This window comes from Montipora capricornis, chromosome 3, assembly GCF_036669925.1.
Source record: "Montipora capricornis isolate CH-2021 chromosome 3, ASM3666992v2, whole genome shotgun sequence".
NCBI classification, from domain to species: Eukaryota; Metazoa; Cnidaria; class Anthozoa; order Scleractinia; family Acroporidae; genus Montipora; species Montipora capricornis.
Genome location: NC_090885.1, coordinates 54,862,521 through 54,881,028, shown reverse-complemented (window position 1 = coordinate 54,881,028; position 18,508 = coordinate 54,862,521). Strand labels below are relative to the sequence as shown.

General features: G+C 39.8%; 2 protein-coding genes across 2 annotated transcripts; both read left to right on the top strand.

Annotated features, from left to right (window-relative positions):
• The first annotated feature begins 632 nt into the window (after window positions 1-632).
• LOC138040590 (uncharacterized) lies at window positions 633-8,760 on the top strand. The gene is made up of 7 exons (XM_068886286.1): window positions 633-651; window positions 2,959-3,053; window positions 3,417-3,467; window positions 5,186-5,246; window positions 5,793-5,881; window positions 7,367-7,579; window positions 8,571-8,760. Exons 1-7 carry the CDS (start codon window positions 633-635, stop codon window positions 8,754-8,756), a joined length of 714 nt encoding a protein of 237 aa, XP_068742387.1. The 3' UTR covers window positions 8,757-8,760.
• A 167-nt stretch (window positions 8,761-8,927) lies between these two features.
• Window positions 8,928-12,078, top strand: LOC138040589 (fibroblast growth factor receptor-like). The gene is made up of 5 exons (XM_068886285.1): window positions 8,928-8,936; window positions 10,565-10,661; window positions 11,485-11,707; window positions 11,815-11,886; window positions 12,031-12,078. Exons 2-5 carry the CDS (start codon window positions 10,585-10,587, stop codon window positions 12,076-12,078), a joined length of 420 nt encoding a protein of 139 aa, XP_068742386.1. The 5' UTR covers window positions 8,928-8,936; window positions 10,565-10,584.
• The last annotated feature ends 6,430 nt before the right edge of the window (window positions 12,079-18,508 follow it).

The window sequence follows — 18,508 nt, the reverse complement described above, 5'->3', positions numbered from 1 at the left end:
TTGCAAAAACTGAAATCTGCTTTGCCAGGGTATATTGTCGTTGGTCATTACTCATCTGTAACAGGATGTGTAAGATGGTGTTTTGGTCAATATTTATTGAAGTGGCAAGGGTTCTTTTTGGGCGCAATAAGCGCAACTTTTAGGACGACAATGTGCCCAGCAGTTGTATTGACTGAAAGTGGTAAATCCCGAAGAAAAAGTTACAAGTGAAGCTCGTGTAGAAAAAAGTAAGCAAGAGCAAAACGACAAATAAAACCAAAACGAAGACGTAAAGAGCTTACCAATTGATGGATTTCGGAGAGAGCGAGTGAAAAAATGAAAATTCAGCATTCCTTTACATGGGATTTTAGAAAAAAGAAATTTACATTAAAGTGCCGATAACCCCAAAATGTTTTTTGTTTTTTTGCTAAAATGAATCTTTGCACCTGTTCGAAACGCATTGCGGCCATGTTTTTTTCTTTTTCCAACAAATCCTGCCATTTTATAGGCTTCGAAAGTTGCGAAAATACAAGCATCTTTTGTTCACGACCGAGTCAGAAGGGGAGTGGAGTTAATGCAATGTAAATTGAAAGGATGATTGCTAACGAATAGAGAAAGATTTTTTACAATAACTAAAAATTCCTGTGTTAAGTATGAAAATTCGACAAAGAGGTACATGTAAATGCGACTAATTTGTTTCTTGCGTGGCTATTTTTGTGTTTTGATTGTTATGCAAATTTTGACAGAGAATATATTAAAAATCACGCAAAAAATATCAACGGAAAGATCGTTAAAAAATCTTTATTTTGAGCGGTTATTTGAACATAAAAGATGCAACGCTTAGCGAGAAATAATATTTTATGTGAATAGTTTGGAAAAAAAATTTACGATGCTTTCCCTACACTGTGGAATTGCGCAAAACTTTACCAGTCTTTCCCAGGGTCTCCATTGTCGTTGAAAGTTTCAATTTCGGAGATTATGATGCGTTTGTATTCTTTTATTTCAAAATTCATTATCCTTCACAATTTGCTCTTGCTGTACAATTTCAAAACTCTGTTTTAGAAATTTCAGATAAGATACTCAACTTTTAAAACGAAATTAAAATTTTCGCGTCTTTAAGATTGCCATTTAAACTTACATGTATTTTGAATCGGTGAATTCCCTTGCACGTTGAAATTTTTTTTACTGAATGCACGAGAACAAAGCTAAAAATAGTATCTGGGAGAGAACGGAGCTCATTAGCGTTTACACAAACCCGGTTTCATTTGTAATCGCAACGTTTTTGATGCGGTTAACCGTTACGCATTCTGTTTACACGACATCAATCGAGACCATAGGAAAAACGCTGCCAAAAGTGGAGCATTTTCAAAATGATACAGTTTCTCTATCATGCAAATGACAAAACGGCAACTATTTTGAATGCGGTTACTATTTTGGGGTCAAAAATCCGTTGTTCGATTTTAAATTGTGAATCTTAAAAGGTAGTGCAGCTCACTCTTTTCTGGTTTGATTTTGCCTTTTCAATTTTCATGCACTTTGCTGTCCTTAAATCGCGAAGCTTATCATAACGATAGGCAGAGGCTTTTCGAATTGTTAACTTTTTTGCAGCCGCTGGTATGCTCTGGCAAAGCAATAAAGAAAAAATAAGCGACATTTCAGGATTCGACCTGCAAGAATTCATGTCTGGTGGACAACTGAATTTTGTGGAAGTTATTGTCTCCCTTGAATCCTCTGTGATGAGTTCGGCATGACGTAAACATACTAAAACATTTAATATAAAGTTCCTTTCCTTTTTTCTCCTAAATTCTCGAGTCCAGTGCTTTCCATAATACTAATTACTGATTCCTAAGATCTGTACATCCATTTTGCTGGTCTAGCTGGATCACTGATGAGCCTGGCTCCAGTTATGGGGATCATTCCGTTGGATCCCGGAATGCATTTGCTGCTCGCCAATTGACTCTGGCATGGATCATCTCTCTGGTAACATCAGGGACTCATTCGCAGAAGGCACGCGAATCATGTGGTTGTAATGCAGGGCCTGTACTGGGTCTTTGAGTCAATCCGGTTGTACATATGTACAATGTTTTATGTGAAGTCGTGAACGCAGGGCGAGTTTTCCGTAGTTCTTATAAACTAATGAAACACTAGAATAAAAAATATACCAATCTCTCAAAAGGGTGATGTGGGGGCGGGCAGCTACCCAAGACTGCTTGCACTCAGTGATTGTAGCTAACCTCCACTGAGTCTCGGATCTGATCACCCATGATGGGAAAAAGACATTTCAACGAAGTCTGGGAAATCGGAAGGTCGGAGTTTTTGAACTCCTAAAAAGGAGCACTCAGAATAGTATTATTCCAGAGCTTTAACTGACCGAGACAGACCATCGAAATTCTGGATCATCGGCATGGCTCCTCCGAGGAACTCTACCTCCATTACGTAGCGTCGGAGTGCTTGAGCAATTGCCGAAAATACATGTAGCATCGATCGAGTAAGTCGGTCTAAGATTGATAATAACGCTGACAGATTAGTCATGAGCGCTACTCGGATTCTTTCCGTAGTAGCCCAGCGTGTAACCAGCGGAAATATCCTCTGTTCATTTGCAGTCACTCGACAATAATCAACATATGTCATCCACTTAAATATAGCAACGAAATCTATGCTCATCGCTGTCAGACACTGAAGTTCCAGTCCTATTGCAGTATAGAGAGATCTAGATCTATGTGCAAGTTGTTGACCTCAATACGGAGTCATTGAGAGTACCTATATAGCCTTTCGAGGATCACTCATGATGCCAGTACACATGAATTATGTTAGAGACATCACGGAGTAAGCGCAGGTCGCTCTTCTGCAGACCTAAAATAAAAATTGTTGTGACGTTTGCGTGGGGGTCCCAGGTGAACTAGGCTGAAACCTTTTCCAGCATCTGGATAAGCTGTATATTAGATGTTTTGTTACATATTGCGGTTGTTTTTTTTTTAGGAGCAGCAAAGGATATGATAACATTCACTCTGGATAACCTGCAGAAATTGTCACATCTGACTGGAGAAGAATTTGAATCCTTGAGCATGGAAGAGGTCTGGGATCCATGAGCTTTCTGGGAAGGGTGCACAAAGCCAAATGTGATTGACGGATTGGAGTGTTCTTTAACAAGAATACCAAAGACTGTTGTGAGGGAAAACTTTCAAATACAAGATCCGTCTGTCTGTTAAAGAATTACATGGTTGGTATGCAAACTTGTCTATTTCCTTGTATCGATCAACACAAACATCCGAAGTAATTACCTTGCATTTTGTATCCCGGGAGGTCAATTAAGTTAAATTAAGTACGAGCAATGCACAAGCACTCAACTATGCGTAGGTCTCAACTCGCAGCACCAATAATTCTTGATTCTTTCAATCCTTGCATTGTTAAAAGCTTATAATGCTTGTTTTTCTAAGGCAGAACTTCAATTCATGTATCGCTCTTGTGTTGGTTGCGGGTATCAGTTGGTATGACGTCACTGCGGTAATAAGAGTGTGAACCTTTGTGACGATATCCTACACCAACTAACTCTCATTGCAATTATAGCTTTATGTCGATGAGCGTGCTTGCACTCATGTCATTGACACTGCATGGGCAACCACACAAACACGACTCTCAAGGGAAACCGGTTTAGGGCGATTAAAGGACTAATTTACGGGCTTGACGTCCGAAATAAAGTGTTTCTTGAGGTAGGGATAAGGGACACGTGATGTTATTCCCTTGAACTCAATAAGCTGTAAAACTGAAATTGTATTTAACAATTTTTTTTCCGCGAGCGCACATCAGATATGAGATTGTAAACAGCCAATGAGACGAGTAGTGTTAAGTTGGCAATAACCACAAGTCTCATAGCCAACAAGTGTGAATGAAATAGGCTTTGTTATAAAATTCTTCATTACTTTCTGGAAAGCTCTGGACATTTGGAAATTAAGGTCAATTAGTGTTCCAGCTTCGGCAACACTTGACACAATCATTTTCCATAGTAGGGCATACAGTAATATGAGTTGATCAATGAGATTGAGTGACACAAATCAGTAAAGCTAACAACGCAATATCCGAGGTCTGAAAATTTAATAATGAAAATATATAACCAGGAATAAGCCACTGGAAGTACTCCGGAAAAATTCTTGTCTGAGTATAAAATTATAGCTCCACGTGGTAATAACAATATGCTGAAAAAACTAATGATACCATCGATTTTGCTAGCGAATTTTAAAACGATATCAGACTAACTGTTACAGACCACGAGGACAAGAAACTTAGTTGTAAAAAGGCATTAAGGACTTGACAAATTAATAAAGTTTGTAAAAAAAACTTAATTACTGAAAAACCTTTTTTTACAAAACCCATGCAACAATGATTAAGAAATTGCCAAAGATTTAAGACTCATTAACTCGCTTATATCAGACCTTCGCAAGCTTCTAAGTGACAGTTACTGCTTGAATCGTAGCTTCTGATTTGGTAAGCTCACCCGGAGGAAGGTTTAGCTACTGGCAATTAAAAGACCTCTACATGAAGGTTTTTCTAAACTCCATTGTGCCCTGGATTAGAAAAAACGGAAATGCTTGGTTGGTGTGTTTTAAACTGCGTAAACTGCGGTTCAGATTACAATAAGCATAATTTAACCGTGTTTCATCACACTGAAATCCTAAAGACCAGGACACTCTAGGCGACAAGTCGCAGAGACAGGTCTCTGGCGATAAGTTTGGCGTCCATTGTGTTACTGACTTGTCAACAACAAGCGCTCGCTGCGAACACGGACGCCTGTTCCCCCCCAGTGCACACGCAGTGATCTCGTATTATGTGAATTAGTTATCTAATTCAATATAGGCTTGACTATATGACGCTCTCTCATTGGTTTCATTTATATTCATTATTATGTATTTTATTTTTTTAACGGTGCGACAATAACGCTGCTAATTGTGTCGCTACAAATTAGTCCCGCACGAGATTCAAACTTCGTTTGAATTCCAGTGCGACTAACGCGCGGCGACAAAATTCTGCCTCAGCGACAGTGATCTTTTTGTAAAATTAACCGTGTCAACACAAGGCGAATTGTTTGCGCCGACTTGTCCCCGCGACGTTTTGCAGCGACTTAACGCCTAGTTTTGTCCCGTCCTCAAGCAAACCTAGACTTTGAAACTGATTTGTTCCCCATTATTTTCATGACTTTTTTTTTCTCAAGAAAACGACGCCACTGAATAAGCGAAATAACGAATTTTTGGACGAGATTGAGACCATGAAAGGTTAGTGGGGAGCAGATGCAAAACGTGCTGAATTTCGTGGGTAGTGTGGAAGAAATGCAACGTTCTGAAATTCGTGGGCTGTTGGACCACAGCTACTCCATTCGTCCCTGATTGTCCGAGTACATTCCTCATGGCGACTTACTTCAAGTGGTTGAGAGCCTTCTGGAAGAGAAGCAATGGTAATGTGCTTTCCTCCCTAATAACAGGAAGTAGATGGCTTGTTTTTTCCGTACTACAACTTACTCTAAGGTGCACTTGTAAATTATAACAGGAGAGTATTTTCCTTCATCTTATTCTCGCCACATCCCTTTTGGTTTTATCAGCCTTTAACGTGGTGTCCCGTAGTTGCTAAAAGTTTCTCATTTTTTGTTTGAAAAAAAAAAACAAACAACAACTAGTATCATAGACTCAAGCAAACATGCAATTAAAAGATGACTGCCAAAACTCATTACACCTGCGTTTTAGTTCGGACTGTTCCAACATCGTTTTTTGGAGATGTGAAGTTATCTCGCTTCTAACAACTTGGCCCTGATTTCGTCCACGCAGATAAAACATCTACCGTTGGAGCTACCGTCGTTGACGAAGATGAAGAGATGTACAACGGAGCAAGGGAACAGAACTCAACTACGGACCAGGTACATCCTTTCACTATTGGTCTTATCCGGTGTGAAAGATTCATCTTTATTATAGCGGAGCTCCGCGCGTCAAAGGGAGCTTACGTATAGCATCATGGGTAAGAAGATATTGTACTCCACGACCGTACGTGCGTCCACCCGTCCATGTATGCCAATGTGACCAGTATTACGTGACAAGATCGTGGGCTCACGTTTGAGCTCATCGAGGTCAGCTGGGTTTTTTTTTTTAAAGTTGACCGCTGACTAGGTACTGGGTTTCGATTGGATTGCAGTCTCATGCCAAGTTAACTTCTTGTAAGAATAAAGAACCCCGCAGCTCTGCTTTTAGGCTTGGCTAAAGCTATATATTAGTTTTACTGCTGTCTGTTGGCATGTTCCGTACGGAGTCATACTACCGAACATCAACAGAGAGACATGCACATGCAAAAGCCTACAGCTCAAGCTTACGATAACAGGCGACATTTAGTAAAATTTTTGGATGTAGTGACCAATTATAATCATTGTTGAAAACTAGCAACGGTATATTTGAGCTTTTATGTCCAACAAAATAATAATAATAATAATAATAATATATGCCCGCTGCACTAGAAGGGGCCAAGAACCGATGTCACCAACTACAGGCAGATCTCACATCTCTCCATCGTCAGTAAGCTCTGCGAACGCTGTGTGCTCTCCAAACTTATTCCTGAACTGGCAGATATACTGTCAGCTCTCCGACACAGCTTCTGTCCGTTCTGAACGACCTTGGGACAGCCTTGGATGCAGGGAATGAGATCGATATGATCTACCCTGACCATTGTTTTCAGCGTTTGACTCGGTTCCACACCGCCGTCTTCTTCACAAGCTTGGTTTGTACGGCATCTCGGGTCCCCTTCTCTTTTGGTTCTCGGACTATTTGCAATTGACTTCCAGATCTCAGAGGGTGTTCCTCAGGGCAGCCTGTTGGCTCCGTTCCTATATCTTTTATACGTGATCGACCTCCCCAAGTTTGTCAGCCCATGCACCAGTATGGCTCTCTATGCTGATGATGCGAAGTGTTATAGAGTTGTTCGTCGTCAAGAGGACTGCGAAGCCCTGCAAAATTATCTGTACGGTCTCTTTAACTGGACTACATCATAGGGACTAAGTTTTAATGTTGACGAATGTGAAAGTTTTGAGAATCTCTAGGAAACGTTCTAGCGCAGTAACAACCGTTGCGGTTAGGGTTAGCTAACCGTAAGCTCAATAAAACTGAATATAATATAATATAATATAATATAATATAATATAATGGCTAATATTTATGTACTTTTCAACTAAACTGGCCCAATGGCCCCTTGTTAGTTTTACTCACTAACGTTATCTGTCGAAATGAAGAAGCGATATTAGCACTTATCTGGACGATAAATGCGACGATCACTTCGTCATTTCGTCTATAAGCACTTTAAAGATACATTTATTTCATTCCAAGTTATCTGTATGGTCCTTTTTTATATATATATCTAGGATGGTCAAACAGAAGAAGAGAAAACAATATTGCATGAAAACATTGGGCCTTCCATATCTGTGGAAGAAAACGGAACCGAAGTTGATGCTTCTGTTACTATTGAATTGGAAACACCCTTTGTAACGTTTTCATCATCCGCATGTGACGAGGATTGTGACTCGTTTGCTCCACTTGATCCAGTAAAGCTTGCCTGGCAGGTAGCACGTGGCATGGTAAGTGGTAAATAGCCAGATTTTTCTTTCTTTTTTTTTGTATTTGTCTTAGTCTTTTCCTGCGTTTAACTTCTTATTCATTCCGTCTTTCTCAGCAAGTTTCGGAGTTTTTGCGTGCGTTACTGTCGATCTTTGGTGTCGGATGCTGATGACATGATCAGTAGTTACATAACCAAACCATGGCAAGCCCAAAGTCCTGTTTCAACTGGTTTCATCTCAACAACATCAGATCGCTGAAAGATCAATGCTTTGCTCACTCTTCTTTGAGCTCTTTTGTAATGACTATTTTCATACAACAGAGGTTTGGGATGGTCATATGTGGATGATATGCTATTTTTTCTACTCCCCATCATGTTTTTTAGCGTTTTTTTGAATGATAGTTTAAGGTTTCTTTTAAATGTAGGTAAAGCCCTTTCTCGGCAAAACCCAATTAAAACTCTTTGGTACGTGCTGGCACCAGGATTAGCACATGCGCCTCAAGGAAACAAGTTGAGTGGCACTTCTATTGGATTAGCACTACATAGGCGGTTACATCTCTGCTGGTCTTAGCCTCCTATCACAGACTCTTTTAGGGTCAGTCGTTTCTCCCACCTGCAAGAGTCTGCTTCACGGGAGCCCATATTCCTACCCTCTTTCAACCAGTCAGAGATCGTGTTCAATATGGTAAGAAAAGTTAACCTTCACCTTAAAGTCCGTGTAATTTTCAAGCTTCAAATTTCCGTTGCAAATTGCAGTGGACGTTATTACAGCTTTTTTATTTGGTCACACTCTTAAAAATAAAAAGCAAATCATTGGTTAACGTCTCACAACGGGAAAGGAATGTGGCGTTCTTGTTTGCGGGAGGAACAATTAACCTTAAAAAGATTCTGCGATAGGAGGCTACACGCTTCCAGGAAAGATATTTTTGTGAGAATCCAGTGCCTTAGGCCCCCAAAACTGACTTTTACATCACAAATTCCTTGCAATACCCATAATCATTTTTCTTTTACAGACCTATCTTTCCCAGAAGGGTCTGGTGCACAGGGACCTAGCAGCGAGGAACATTCTGGTGGGACACGGCAAGAAAGTCAAAATTGGTGACTTCGGATTTGATGCGGCACTTGTACCGTGGGGTCTACAAAGTAGACAATGGGAAGAAACTGCCAGTGAAGTGGATGGCTCCAGAGTCACTTTTTGAAGAGATCTTTACCACCAAGAGCGATGTGTAAGTATCAAGTCTGGTGTTTTTAGAGTCAGTGAATGCAACATACCAGATGCTAGTGCATTCCTAATTCAATGTATTGCATAGGTGTTACTTGTTTTGTTTTACTTGCAGTTGGTCCTACGGAGTGGTCCTGTGGGAAAATTGCAACTCTTGGTCAGTGATAATTTATGAAATTTTAATTAACATATTGTACTATATATGGAGCTGTTAGCTGGAAACTGAAGTGAAAAGAAAAAGTGTTTGTGATCCGGACCTGTTAGAGTTGTTCCAAATTGTATTTACTGTTATAACGATCAGTGTCAGTTAAAAGGACTCGTTTTAAAGACCTCAAGAAAAGGCGACGAGGACGGCTGCGAGGACTTTATCAAAAACTATTTTTCCCCGTATTGCAATAATTTCGCGATTATTTCAAGTCGTTCGGAAATGAATGTGTGTATCCACATTCCAGAAACAAGATTGGAGTGAACGGTGTGGGTTTTTGAAGAGAAAATGTAAAATTCATCGTCCAATGCTCGCTTCCTGCACATAACTTCAATTTGATTATTTCACTTCATTGTCAGGACGAGAACTTCAAAGAAGTGTATCAAAATGTTAAAAGCACGTGCGGGGCATGCAGAAGTATGTGTTTTCGCTAAGTAAATCAATTGTTACGTGGCGCTGGTTCTCGTAGCCTTCGTTGTCGTGACGGACTAACTGAATGAGTGAACAAAGGAACAAAGGAAGGATGCCCATCCGCCTGGCTGACTAACCAACTTACGTTGGCCTACCGACACCAGGGTTTTGACAGGACAGTTTTGTAAAGTAGCGGACATATTTCTGAAAGCACCAGGCGTGACCTGGGGGTCCTGGGCACATGCCCCCCATGAAATTCTTTGAATAGAACATTCACAAACACTGGCTTCCAGTGTTTCTGGAACCCAAGAATCAGTTACCCACGCCAGGCGTGAGTTCACTCATATTTTCTATAAAACGTAACTAAAAAATATATAAAATAAAAAATGAAACAAGACCTTTCAAATATTGGCATCAAAGTACCGGACATGGAATGGGAAACGACTGGATGAAACGCCCGGCCTCCAGCCTCAACGAAACCCCTGCCGACACTGGCTTGCGGGCTGACTTACTGAATGAGTAAAACAAATGAGGGAAGGAACCAAGTTTCGCCATCCGACTGGTTAAGCAACATCGAAAAGTACTGACTGATACAATGACTGAGCGGCTACCGAAAGACTAATTGACTTATTGACTGACTGAATGAGCAAGTAAAGAAATGAAGTAAGTAAGTAGGAATGGCCAAGGGTTTAACAGATTAAATAAGGAACTGAAGCAGTAAGTGAACGAAAGGGAAAACAAATGCTGGTTTGGATGAAAGACAGGTCGTGATGACAATGGGCCTTAATCACTCGGAGGCCATGTTAAGTCCCGAGGGATTGAAAACTTTTGTTTTGTCCCACCGAAACTCGTTCACAAACATTTCAACTCGAGGTTCGGGGTACGAAATCTATTGTCTCTGGCCAATATGGCCACGGCGTGAATGAGGCCCATGAAACGACCTTTAACTTCCTTCCCAATTTTCTGTGCGTAGGATCTGCATTTCTGAATGTGTCCTTCGCTTTCTTATTTACGGTTGGAAAACTTTTGAACTCTTGGTTGAAAATTATCTTTGCTTCACCTCTTGCATCTTAAGTCTTAGTCTCGGAATTTCTTTCATTAGAGCGCCCCCTCCCCCCTTTCTATGGTTCATGATTTGTCTTGATGCATATTATGTCGATCATTTACAGGGGGGTCTCCTTACGCACTAATGAAGAACAAACAGCTCTTGGAGAATTTGAAAGCAGGTTACAGACTGGAAAAACCTGACATGTGCACAGACCCTGTGTAAGTTAAACGGAGGTGATTTTTCCTAAGTACTTGTAGGCAACAGGTTTTATGAAAAAGGTGCAGTGTTTTGATATTAATAGGCAGAGTGAATGGTTAATCTATTTTCAGACTTTCCTGCATCAGTCAAGTTAGACATGAATGCTTCACTTGAACATAAATCCAGGGGCACGCCCGCTCGGCTAATTATTACTAATTGAACTTGAGCCATGTTTACTTTACATTTAAAGACACTGTAAGATAAGTACAGAAAAAATAGTATTGGGCAACTGCAATTATACACATTTAAAATTGTGACGCAGTTGGAAAATGAGGTCCAAAACCACTGTCGGCTTGGCCTTAGTTTCGTTTTCTTCCATATCAACACAGATCTACTCAAAAATACAAGACACAAATTTAATTCATTTTATTTGTGCAAAAAATACGGTTGCCTGTAGATTAAAAAGCTTGGCGCTACAAGAACAGAAACCTTAGTATAAATAAAGCCTTTAAGAATTTAAAATATCTGCAGACCATATTCATCAATGGCGGTCAAAAAATAAACTTATGTCTTTGTGCTAATGAGACCAACTAGCCTCGCTCCAAAGCAACATTTCTTTTGTGTTTTGTTCATGAAAAAGAGGCTAGTTGGTTTCATTAGCACAAGGACAAAGGGATAATTTATTGGCCTCCATTAATTAATACGGTCTATGAGACGTAAAAGAATGAAATTTGCTCGGATCAGGAACCTACGAATTATTTTGGGGAAACAGGGTTAGCAGGTTGTATAAAGATCGATTTTCCTTCAGGAAGAAAGAAATTCCTATTTTTGGTAATTTTTAAGGTACGCCTTGATGAGAGACTGTTGGAATCAAGACCCAGATGAACGGCCAAGCTTTCAGCGGCTCTATAAAAGACTTGACGATATGTTGGAGGAGCAAGAGGACTACTTTGACTTTGGCAAAAAGGATGATTCGAAATATTATTATACGACACAGGAGGCAAAGACAGCAGAAGATGACGAACTGGACAACCTTGATGTTGTAAGTCCACAGGGTGTGTCCACGGTAAGTTTTGCAATAGGAGCTACTTCTGCTTGGATCTTGCATAGCAGAGTTAAATTTTTGTATGGAAATAACTTTTAAAACTTATGCTATCATAACTTTGATCTTAGCAGGGGTCAAACGCCGCAGAAGCTGAAGAACCAGCCATCGTCGATGTTGAAAACCCACAGAACGTGTTCAAGGCAAGTCTTATAATACATTAGAAGCTTCAAGCTGCACAGTGCAGGGATGTGCTGGACCTTGCTTGAGAGCTGAATTGGTTTGTTAAGATCACCTATGAAACAAATGAAAAATATGCTATCTTACTTTTTTCTGATTGTTGGCAGGAGCCAGACACGTCAGACGTTTACGAACAGGAAACATTCAGGATGTAAGCACTCAGAATGTGCCCATGGCAAGTCTTCAAGCTAATGGATTTCAGTTGTCTCCAAATGCTTCGCTTACCGTAACTAAGCTATAAGTATTTTTAGTACAGTTAAGATATGTTAACTTTAGCTATAGTTCTCTTGGTTTTTAGATAGACATTGCAGTCATATTGCTACTGAACCAGTAAATGCTTTTGCTTATTTATTTGTTGTTTGTTTGTTTCTTATTGAGTGACATATTAACCCGGATGAAGTAAGCTAGGTTGCTCGCTATTAGGCTTACATACGTACAGGGACCAGGCGTTTTTCACTTTCAAAGCTCCAAGACCTACCTTGTCGTGACTTTGCTCGCCTGCATCCCAACTAGCAGGGAAATAAGACAATCTCAGACGACACTATTATTATAGCCCCCTGGAGAACTTCCCCCATCTCATGGTCAAGACAAACACAATGACTTGCTTATAACCAGTTTACTCAAGTTTAATTGCACTGTTGGCGAGAAGAATTTCTTTCCATGGCTTCTACTGAGACCCCAGTAAACCTAAAAACTCGACCAACTATTTAAACCTTTCTTTCAAAGTAAAAGTGTATGACAGTGCCAAATATCTCTGAAAAACGTTTACCTTTAATCTGAGAAAAATCCCTGGAGGATCCTGTAGGTTGTAAAGCAAAAAAGCATCTCCATCAATATATGTAATAGGTTTGTGAAGCTGAAAGATGAATGTGTATTCTTAGAAAGACAAAAAAACACACAAAATAAGTTTGCTTGTAAGTAAATATGCCTGGCCCTAAATTAGAAACAGCGATAGGTTTGACATTTGAAAGAAAAGGAGCACATAAAGATAAGTATAATGAATCAATTTCTTAATTTTGGTAATTTTTGTAAAAGTGCAAGCTGCACTTAAAGTATGTGCTCTGTTATGTTGTAGATGGTGCATTGGCATAATAAAAAAGAAAGTAGAGTAAAATTTCACTGCGTTATGTTTCTAAAGAAGGAAGAGAACAAGAAATACAAATAAGTTAGCTTGTAAGTAAATATGCCAGGCCCGAAATTAGAAACAGCGATAGTCCTTGACATGTTAAAGAAAAGGAGCACATAACGATAAGTATAATAAATCAATTTCTTAATTTTGGTAATTTTTGTAAAAGTGCAAGGTGCACTTAAAGTATGTGCTCTATTATTTTGTAGATGGTGCATTGGCATAATAAAAAAGAAAGTAGAGTAAAATTTTGTGTTTTACTGATTTATGTTTGTGAAGAAAGAGGGGAACAAGGGAAGGTCAGACATTCAAATGATGGCTCAGTAGCTTCTTCGCTGTAAGTAAGAACTTCCAGAGGACAATGTTGAGACGGGAAAAATAGACCAGGAGACTAAAACAGAACCACATGTTATCATGAATAGATGGTTTTCACGTGACGTCACAGCGGCCATTTTGGTGTACTAGAACAATAGACATCCTCTCCCTTGGGGACTGAACTCTACTTTTATGCAAATTCTGCGCAAATATTTTCTATTGTTTTGTACACCAAAATGGCCGTCTACTACTATTGGTGGGGCAAACGGGGCAACGAAAGGTGTAAGAGGAATGACACTTTTCTAGGCAACTGATAGGGAGCGTAACACTAACAGCCAGTCATTATCACAAGGACCGTAAATGTATCTAATGACCGTGTTTGTAGTGTTTATTACATTTAGATGCTTATGCGCGGCGGATAAGGTGTCTTTTGGCCACTCTCAAGAATACCATAATATTCTTTGTTTGTCCTCCAAAATTTTGCATAAGCATTGTTTTTATTTCCCAAGAGAAACTGGAACATTAGGCCACTTTCAAAAATACCGTAATACTCTTTGTTTGTATTAGCATTGTTTCAAGTTTCTCTTAGGATTTGCAATGGTCCCAAGAGAAAATAAAAGCAATGGTTATGCAAAGTTTTGGAGGACAAAGAGGATCGTGGTATTTTTGAAAGTAGCTTATTGGAGAGGGCTTCTTAAACAACGCTGACATAAATTAGACGGGAAAATTGTCGACAGACAAACTGGCCCAGAAAACGTTTTGAATGCACATTGACTTACCCATCGCAAGCAGAAATCTACAGTGAGTCTGAACAGGACTATCGACAACATATGGAACGTTCTATATTCTGTGACAGGTTGACATCTAAAACAACGTTCACTGTGGGGACAATAGCGCAAAACATTTTTAGCTTAGCCCCAGACAAAGGTTCCCTTTTCAACTTAAAATAACGAGCAATTTTCTTGAAGCATATGTTGACCACTGTTTTGCTAACTTGTTTTCTTAAATTGCAACTGAACCTTTATTTTACAGTGCTTTTTTAAAAGCTATATATCTTTCAAAGCAACATCGCCAAAAAGTTTGGTTAAAGAGTTTCACGCTCTTCCCGAATTCCGAGGGTTTTTTTCTGGGGGGGGAGAGGGGGGGGGGGTGAGACTGGGCTGAGTGACTCATGCAAAGGAACTTAGCTTTCTAGAAAGACCACACACCGGTTTGGCATATCGCCTAGAACTGACGCTTTTTTACTAATATTAGTCCCCTCATAGAACCACGGTTTTCGGAATCCGGCATAAATATCGGGAAAAAGCAATGCCCTTAAACACTCACTCTCAATCGTGAATTTACCCAATTCAAAACATCTTCTTTGCATGTTGCTTTAAAAGTAAAGTACTGTAAACAGCCTCGTTTCCAGGGCATCTCCATTGCCTTCTGTGCTCGTTCCCTTGGCTTCTTCCCGCCCCAGCCCAAAACCAAGGAGAGGTCCTGGGGACGAGTTTGTACTCTACAATTAGAATTCAGTTGCACTGACCAAAGAAAAAAAATATATTTTTCTTGGGATCTCAAAACTATGCTAACTTTGTCTAAGACAATGGAGACCCTGGGAACAAGGTTGGACGCGTTACTCTGGAGGGGAGGGGGATGGGCTGGTCTTTCATATACCGGATCCGAAATAATTAAGGTCCATGAAACAAAAGAACAAAGCGAACATAACAACACCTAATTAACAAGGCCTAATCGGAATAACATTTTTGTTTCTTCCGGTATAGGAATTTCTACCCATATTTTCTGTCGTGATCACAACTTTTAATATTACACTAAAAAGAAAATTAGACTTCCTGCTTTTTATTAAACTTCTTCTTCAGCAGTTCTTCTCAATTATTGTTTTAAGAATTTGTTGTTGTTGAATGTGATCGTTTAAGGAAACGAGGGAAACTAGAAAAGAACTTATATCCAAGGGAGGGGAGGGAGGGGTCTTGTTTAAGGAAACGGGCCAAACTAGAAAGGAACTTATATCCAAGGGAGGGGAGATGGGTCTTGATTAAGGAAACGAGGGAAACTAGAAAAGAACTCATATCCAAGGGAGTGGGGGGGGAGTCTTGTTTAAGAAAACGAGCCAGACTAGAAAGGAACTTATATCCAAGGGAGGGGGGGGGGGGGGAAAGCGGTCTTGTTTCAGGAAACGAGCCAAACTAGAAAGGAACTTCTATCCAAGGTAGAGTGGGAGGGTTCTCCTCATTGGTTCCACTTTTATTTTAAGGTATATAGAGTCTCGAGGAGGGGTTGAGAACTTTTTTCTGACTCTTTTTTATGGGGATGATTATCGAATCGTTTTGTCGTTAAATTAACAACTTGTTACCATGGCGCCAAAACGTTGGTTACTAGGCAAAATTATAAACACGTTTTGATGATCTTTCCAATGATACCATAATCAACCAAATCACCAGTGACCATTAATTCATACGATCTTTTATTTAATATATACTCAACAAAATCACTCCATCGCTTTGATTCCTTAGAAACTTCCGTATTGCATTCTTTAATACAACAGTTTTGAGAAAAGCGCCTAGTGGCTCCTGTGAGGTCAATCACACGAAATTGTTGCATGGAGAAATATTCTATTGCATCCAAGCATCGACCGGGATAGCTCAGTGGCTACAGCAGCCCGCCCAATTCAACCTTAGCGGGTTTCGAATCCAAATCGATTCCTGGCCGATACTGTGTTTTTGGTTTTTTCTACGAGGAATTCTTTTTGTTTCGCAGTATAAGCAGTCTCTTATGCAACGTAATCTTGCACACTGTGCTCAAATGAAAAAAATACTCTACCAATACAGCAGTTTTAAGAAAAGCGCCTTGTAACGATTGGTTCGCTAATCCATATTCGAAACCAATTTCAAATTTGTGACATTTTACAGAGACCGTCACGATGGGAAGATGTGCTGCGGTGTTCAGATATGGCCAGAAATGCAAGTCAGTATAATTAAATGAAGGCAGATTTCACTTAGCGTCACGGAGTGTCCCATTGCTATTTTTCCCCGACTTCAATTTCACTCGTGTCTCGGAATATAGACACTTGTGTCCCTCAAACGTGGCTCCTCAAGTGAGCATAAAAAGCTGCAGTTATCTTTTTTAGGGGAGGGGGGATACCTTGTCTAAAATAGCCATGTCTGGGAAGACGAGTTTCAACAGAATTTACTTTTGCCTTCAATGTTGCGTTGGCTAATGAGAAACTTTGAAAGATTTCATAGTCACTCTTTACTTATTAAAGCTAACGTGCCAAAAAGACATGCGCACCTGATTTAAACTTAAAACAGAATAAATCACCCCGGCCCACAATCGAGCGAAAATGAGACAAAGATGCAATATATAACTGGAAAATATATGTAGGAAATGTCACAACGGGTTGAGCGAAGCTCGCTTAAGGGGCCACGTACGAGGAAAAAGCATTCCTGCCAATGCTCCTAGGAAAGTCTGAGACGCTCTGGCTTCATCCTAAATGGATGTCCTCTCATGTGATTAGAGAGGCCGGAAAAGAAAGATCGATTAGCGAGGTAGTGCGTCGCTGTTAAAACAGAACTCAGACTACCGTCACTCTACTCATAGTGTTTTGTTAATTTTTTATCCTCAAAGTTTGGAATTTTTCGAACTCTTCTTTATTTGCTTAGCTCATGTTTGTGTGACAGATTACGTCGTCTTACTTGCGAGGGCAACTGTTTCTGAAGCAATCTTCAAGCTTAAATTTTTTGTGACTCACAAATCCTGTTTATTGAGCAATGCTTCTCACTTTGCATGCAAGGACATTTTTTGATGTTTTTCAAAATCCTCAACACAAAAGATTTTGCCTCGCTGATAATACCACACTATTACCATGCCCATGACCTTGAGCATGCAACTCGAAGTTGGGCCACTAAGACTAAGGTGACTTAAGATAAATTTTCCAGCAAAAACAAAACTTCTTAGCCAGTCATGAGCATGACATTATTAAGTGAGTGTGGTCTCCTGCGAAAGTTGATACTCATTTAAATCTTTTGTTAAAATAGCTTCTTCTCTAAAAATGCCGCAACATATATCAAATATAATGGGAGTGGCACGTCCCTAGCCACTGCATAAATCTTGATGAGGGCCATCACATCATTTATTCATTTTTCTGAAATTTCAACTTTCAGGACTCTTGTAGTTGGTTCTTGGTGGGAAAACGTTCTGGAAAAATAGGGATGTCTAATATTAATGGTAAGGAGAGAAGGAAGAGTAGCCGGCTTGACGTAATATCCAAAAAGGCTCATTCTGTATATATGAAAAAGCCAAAAGTAAACAGAGGTTTGCCGAGTACTGGATGCAGCCAAAAGTAAAGGGAACTTTCTTGCCGAGTGCTGCATGCAGATACCTGAAAGGCCGGACTACACCAGAAATGACGTTCGAAAAGAGTGTCAGCTTTGGTTCGGCGATATTTATCGCCAGATGACTGGCCATTGATATTCTGCAACATCCATTCATTCCCTAATATTAAATCCACGTCCTCTCTTCACAATCTTTGTTTTTACAGGTTGGAAAGATCAGCCACTGGCCAAATATTCTCAAAAGAGATGAATGCGCCTGATAGCCAGTAGCGATAACTTGAGTTCCTTCATCTTCCATTCATTTCAGTTGTTCATTGGGTTTGGTAAAACGATAAGCGATTCATTGCATAAAGACACGTTATCATTGGTATTTTCTGTCGGTAAGTGCTTTTTTTGAGGGCCACATGCTAGAAAACTGCTATAAATCAACGTTAACCCTCGGTAAATAAAAATTATTCCATTAAATTTCTGAAGGAGTTTGTCCAGGATTGTTGATTTCCAACTATTTTCAAACAGCCAAACATCCCAGAACAAAAGGAGACAGCCTGTGTTGGTCATTTTGGGTGAATTCCTTTCTGAAAACAGGCTTGTAGCTCGAAGATGAATTTTCTCCGAAAGTTTAGCTTGATTTCACATTTCCCTTCAATGAGTAAGTTTGAAACATTTCATAGCCACTCACTACTTAATCAAAAGATTAGCGTTGCCTCATGAACATGCGCACTTGATGGAAACTTGAAATAGACTAAGTCATCCCACAATCGAGCGAAAATCAGACATAGATGCAATGTATAATCAAAAATATTACACAAG